Source organism: Choloepus didactylus, chromosome 6 (genome assembly GCF_015220235.1).
Source record: "Choloepus didactylus isolate mChoDid1 chromosome 6, mChoDid1.pri, whole genome shotgun sequence".
Classification (NCBI taxonomy): Eukaryota; Metazoa; Chordata; class Mammalia; order Pilosa; family Megalonychidae; genus Choloepus; species Choloepus didactylus.
In genome coordinates this window covers 28,226,609-28,232,984 of record NC_051312.1, presented here as the reverse complement: position 1 = coordinate 28,232,984, position 6,376 = coordinate 28,226,609, and the positions used below count along the sequence as shown (strand labels likewise).

At 34.2% G+C, this 6,376-nt stretch overlaps 1 protein-coding gene across 1 annotated transcript; it reads left to right on the top strand.

Annotated features, from left to right (window-relative positions):
* Positions 1 to 4,898: 4,898 nt before the first annotated feature.
* On the top strand, positions 4,899 to 5,834 carry LOC119538218 (olfactory receptor 4P4-like). The gene has a single exon (XM_037841041.1). The coding sequence runs from the start codon at positions 4,899 to 4,901 to the stop codon at positions 5,832 to 5,834; it is 936 nt and encodes a 311-aa protein (XP_037696969.1).
* Positions 5,835 to 6,376: the final 542 nt, after the last annotated feature.

The following is a 6,376-nucleotide window of genomic DNA, read 5'->3' as shown; positions in this document are numbered from 1 at the left end:
CAGCAAATGTTAAGAAAGCTGAAGAAGAGATCAGACTGCAATTAGAAATATGAACAAAATGGACACTGTTAGGACTAAGGTAAATCAGACTAAAGGGTGAAGGATGACATTGATGGTTTTTTAAAACTTCAACTTCTGTGTGAGATCAAAGGAAGAGATGTTTATTTGGTGCAAAATCTATATTTTCTGTAGCATGCTATATAATTTAACTTATACGGTCAGTTTATTCAATCACCATAATTACATGGAACCTTGAAGAGGGAATGAGATCTGGTTGGTTTGTACAGGTTACTGTGAAGCCCTGATACATCCCTGAGTAATTTGGGCAGAGAACAAAAAAAATTTGCAAAGCTCTCTTGAGGGACTGGGGGAAAACATGGAAATATTAAACATACCCAGCTCGGGAATTCCTGATAAGCTCACAAGCCTACCACTTTTGTAGGCTGAGCCCTTGATCTTGGGGCTTACCCTTATGAAGCTTGTTACTGCAAAGGAGAGGCTAAGCCTACTTATAATGCTGTCTAAATGTCACCCCCTGAGAACCACTGTTGCTTAGATGTGGCCTGTCTCCCTCTAAGCCACCTCAGCTGATAAACTCACTGGCAACGTGGGGCATGCCACCTGGGGATGAGCCTGGACTCAGCATCAAGGGATTGATAAAGACTTATTTATCAAAAGAGGCAAGAGAAATGAAACAAAATAAAGTTTCTGTGGCCAGGAGATTCCAAATGGAGTTGAGAGGTCATTCTGGAGGTTGTTCTTATGCATAATGTAGATATCCAATTTTAGTTTTTAGTTTATTAGAATAGCTAGAAGGAAATATCTGTTAAATTGCAGCCCAGTAGCCTTGATTCTAAAGATGATTGTATAACTATATGATTTATAGTGTGACTATTTGATTGTGAAAACATTGTGGCTCACAGTCCTTTAATCCAGTGTGTAGACAGATGAGTAGAAAAATAGGGACAAAAAGTAAATGAATAATATGGGGGTATGGGATGCTTTGGGTGTTATTTTTTAAATTTATTTGTATTCTCATTTTTATCTTACTTTGGAGTAATGGATGTGTTCAAGGGCTGATTGCAGTGATGAATGCACAACTATATGATGATACTGTGAACAATTCATTGTTCACTTTGGATGATTGTATGATATGTGAATTTATTGCAATAAAATTGCAGAGGGAAAATAGATATTTTTGGATAATAATACATATACAGGAGAGGAATGATATAATGAACTTACTGTGCTCAATAATTTCTGAATAAATTATTTTTCTTTCTAAGAATATTTTTCTGAACCAGATAAGTTACACAAAGTACTGATTTCCTGAAGTTTTAACTTTATGCAAAAACCTTTAATGTATGGATTTGTATATGGTAGAGAGGGAAAGGCTAACTGAGCTTCAGTGTGTGCATTTAAGGCTGAGACTCTATAACCTGTACTAATGCAGTGACATAGGAGAAAGAACCACATGGTAAACAGAATAAAACCTTGACATATTTGAGTGCTGATTTCTTCTGATATTTTTGTTATGTTTTCACTTAATGATAACTCTTTCTACCAGTGATATACATATGAAGGAAAAAATTTACTCGTTTTAAAAAAATTTTCTTTCCTCCTCCATTCCCCAACCATCTATGCCAGCCATGTTAGTCCCTGGTGCAACAAATAACCTGGTCCCATCTATGATCGTGTAGTTCACTGGTTTTGTTGATCTTTCTACTTATGCACATCCTGGCTATTCTTGATAATGATCCATGTTTGGACTGTGATTGCCTATCTTCAATACTCTTTCTCCTTCCTTATGTCAGATATTCCTGGTGGCTAATCTAATACCAATCCAGCCTATATTATCTTTTGTTCCTTTCTCTGGTAAGTGAGCTTAGCACAGAGCTTGTGGAGTTCACTGAACTGCTCTGGGTCTCACTGTAGCATCTTGGGGCCTCCAGAGAATCAGTGCCTGAACTAGGCCAAGTCAAAGTTGTAGAGGAAATGCCCAGGCACACAAGGGACGTTGCCATGGACAGAGGATGGGGGATATATGAGTATCTGGTAGACATGCTCTGGGAATATAATATCTAAGAGCTTTAATTTTTACATTGCTACAGAGGTTTATATTCTGCTCTTCCAGACCAAATTTTTTTCATGCTTAAAATAGATAACCCCTAGGACTTAAATACCTGTGTTAGCTTTTGCAGGTCTTTCAAATTCTTCTTTGTTTATCTTAGTTTGAGCTAGTGTGAAGATGTTAAATCTGCATGCAAAAGTTCCAGCTTGCTTTGCCATGGTATTAAGATCCATTTCTCCTTGCAATCCTGATGGGTTATTTAAAGTCCATTCACCCCATAAAAACTTGTAGAAAGTTCCAAGGCATTTTGAAATTTTGGAAATATTTTTGAGAATTAACCTAGTTCTGTTTCAATTACTGGTTTTTAATTCTCTGCCTTTATTTCAGATTCTTATAAAGGAAAAGAACAATCAGAGTGAGTATCTAAGGGGGAATTCTTCCTAATGCAACCCAAATCTAGCCTGAAGGCCACTCAGACCTCTTGGTCAGTGAATTACCCATGCCACTTTGGTTTGGAGAAAATCCCACTAACCATGTTTTAGGTGGTTATGTGCTATTCACATTTATTCCACCTAATTTCATGCTTAGGGCTATAACTTCTCTTGGAGTATAAGATAATTTTATTACTCTAAAAATGCTTCAGTGTATTGCAAACAAGCCTAATTCCAGCTGAGAAGAGTAAAGTTAAAGTTAATGAAATATTCAGGTTTGCAATGAATTTCACCAAGTCCCACTCTGGTGTTCATATATCTTCCTCTGTATACCTGTCAAGGAATAACTCTGTTTATATTTGCTATAGAAAATTAGAAGATTGTCCTATGTTTCAACAAACTGCCCTCCTAAAAAAGACTAGAATCAACTAAGGTAAGTTTATAGGATGGTGCATTCTGATCCCACTAGGAGAATGTTTGAACTTATGATGGAAATTATAACTTAACATTAAGAACATTGGGTTGTATTATGCTATACCACATACAAAAGGGCTTGTAGAATATTTATTCATTCTGTCAAAGAAATAAAGTAATAATTTCCTATATTTTTATTGTGATAGGACAAAAAATCAGATAGTGTTAGGAATTGCCCTAAGATGGCCAATCTATCATCAAAATAACTTTTTATTCACTAATTAATTGTAGAAATTGAAGTTTACTTGGTCACACATTAATTCTAGGTTGCACTTTACCTTTTTTTTTCCGTACTTATTTCTTCACTGTAATTAGTTGTATATATTTACAGGATAATTTAAATAGCTGCTAAACTGCTCAAAGGAGAAAAGAGTAAAAAAAATGGTGTGCAGCATGAACCACATACGACACTAAAATAAATTTCACTTTACTTCATCTATTCCATGTACTTCTGACTTATGTAATGATTTATTAATTTTAAATTTGAGGAAAATGAGGTTTAAGAAGATTAAGCAATGAGTTCACTGTTCACAACTGTTCAGTTTATTTTACATTCTTCTATGTTTCTACCTCTGTCTTTGTTTCCACTGTTTTAACCGCTTACACAATGGCTGTTTAATTTATTGTTCCTTTCAACTTTGATTTCTTCAATTCTTTATAGGCAATTTACTCTCTAACTAGATGGTCAAAAATATTATATGTTTTAATGACAAATGTTCTTCTCACCTGAATCTACTCACATTTCCTTTTTATGTCTGCTAAAAAGCAGTGATCATAATAGCATGCTCCCTCAGATGGCAGGATGGGATTTTAGGAGTTATTGTGGATAAAATATTTATCATGATCTCTTGAACAAGCAAGAATCTTGACCTAAGGAATCTACATTTTGGAAACACTGAAGTACAATCATTTTTAAATGATTTAGAACCAGAAAATTCTAATTTATATTAGCTGCAAGTTATAGCTTTACATACGTATTCAGGAAAACTAACTGGGTGATCTGGTAACTTCTGGAATTCCATAATCTTTTCTAATGAAATGAGGATTCACAGCAGTTCCTTTCACTGCTATACCCCATGATAACCTTCCCCCATCCTGCTCTGCTCTCATGCATGAGATGCAGCACCAAACTAAGTGAGAATCCAGGTATTTATCTGCTAGTATCAACAGCGTATAACATACAGATTCTGAAAAATTACTGAGATTCCTGTGATTGGACTCACTTTTATTGAAAATCATGCAATTCAGGATTAATAGAGTGATCTCATATAAGTTTTTCACCAACTTACTTGTATAACAATTATCTTTAAACCAATTTGTTTTAAATAAATAAGTGTAATTGACAATTAATATACCATTGCATTAACAAACAATTGATATCAGTTTTAATAAATAAAAGATAGAACAATGAACCATTCCTTAATTATTCAATATTATTTAGTTCCGGTTAACTGCTAATCACTTTGTGACTGATAATAATTTTCTCGGTAGCTTTATCAAATTAAAGTTTACCAAGGTGAACTGGGTGCTTTAGACATTTGTATACTCCAGTTCATGTTGGAAGAAGGAAAGTTGACTCTACGGTTAAGGCAATACATTTAAAATACGCAAAACAGTTTTATTCTTGAAGATCAAACTAACACTTAAACTTTAATCTCTACTGGTAAAATTGCAGAAAACACGTAATTATCCCCATTATAAAATTATTCTAGAATATTTTTGTAAAATGAGACAGGATAAAAAATAAAAAGCAGCATAATTCCATAAGTAAAGAATACTTAATATTCTAAGTGAGTCAGCCTATTATTGTGGTATATTTTACACTATTGTGATCATACTATAAATTTTTTATTTCAATTCATTTTTTTTTAATTTTCAGATTTTCAACTCATTTGTACACAGTAAGTACCAAACTGAAATATATGGAAAGCCAAAGTAACATCTCAGAATTCATTCTTTTGGGACTTTCTTATGACCAGGACATACAGATATTTTGCATTGCGCTCTTTTTATTCTGTTATGTTTCCATCTTGGTAGGAAACCTCCTGATCCTTGTCTCCATTCTATGCAGCTCCCTTTTTCACCAACCCATGTACTATTTCCTCTGCCATTTGTCCTCAATGGACATATACTATACCTCTACTGTTATACCCAAATTGATCAGTGACTCGTTAGTGGGGACAAAAACCATCTCCTACAGTAACTGCATGTTACAAGTCTTTACCATGCACTTCTTTGGAAGTATTGAGATTTTCATTCTCACTGTCATGGCCTTTGATCGCTATTTTTCCATTTGCAAACCTCTGCACTACATGATTATCATGAACAGGACAAGATGCAATCTTCTAGTCCTAGCTTCTTGGGCTGGAGGGGCTGCCCATTCCTTTCCTCAACTGTCTATGACAATCCAGTTGCCCTTTTGTGGTCCAAATGTAATTGATCACTTTTTCTGTGATATTTTCTCGCTGCTAAAAGTTGCCTGTACTGATACCTACATCACAGGTGTCCTTGTTGTTGCAAATTCAGGTATGGTCACCTTAGTAACCTTTGTTATCTTCTTTCTTTCTTATGTTATTATATTATTCACTTTAAGACTTCACTCAACTGAAGGAATTCACAAAGCTCTCTCTACTTGTGGGTCTCATATCACAGTGGTTGTCTTATTATTTGGACCTTTAATCTTTGGTTACCTTAGACCACCTAACACTTACCCTGAGGATAAAATATTTGCACTATTTTATTCTATTATTGCCCCTATGTTCAATCCCTTAATCTATGCTCTGAGAAATACAGAGATGAAAAATGCTGTGAGAAAGGTTTGGTGTCAAATGCTATTTTCAAAGGAAGAACACAATTAATGTGGAATCAAAAGCTGGAAACTACCATAGAAACAGTTTTTATTCTTTTAGTGTAATTAGATAATAATTATTCTATTGCTATTATGAGTGCATGGATGATGTTACTAGGGCTTAGAGATTTCCTTTAATTACAAATCAAATATTAATTTTAACACACAAAACTGGTTTGAAAACATAATTGATTTTGGGGAGTAGTGAGATGGTATTGTAAAAAGGTCATCTGGGTCAAAGCAATTAAGGCAATGCTATACTGAAGGCTGAATTTTAATGAAAATATTTTACTGATAATTTTATTTAAAAGTTCAGGCTGCCAGAAAGACCACATGGTGACACATTACCACATTCTTTTCTAATGGAGAAATTAAATCTATAGTTTAAGAAATCCATATTTTAATAAATTTTAATTTATATGTAGTATTCATCCTCTAGTGGAATTCCAAATTGAGCAACAGGGAAACTAGTAATATTCATCTGATGTAAAGTGTTTTCTGGGAGTAAACTGTCTTGAATTCCCATTAAAACCAAACCAAACCAAACCAAAC

Coding starts and splice junctions, on each gene's coding strand:
- LOC119538218 (XM_037841041.1), top strand. CDS start 4,899: ATGGAAAGCCAAAGTAACATCTCAGAATTCATTCTTTTGGGACTTTCT.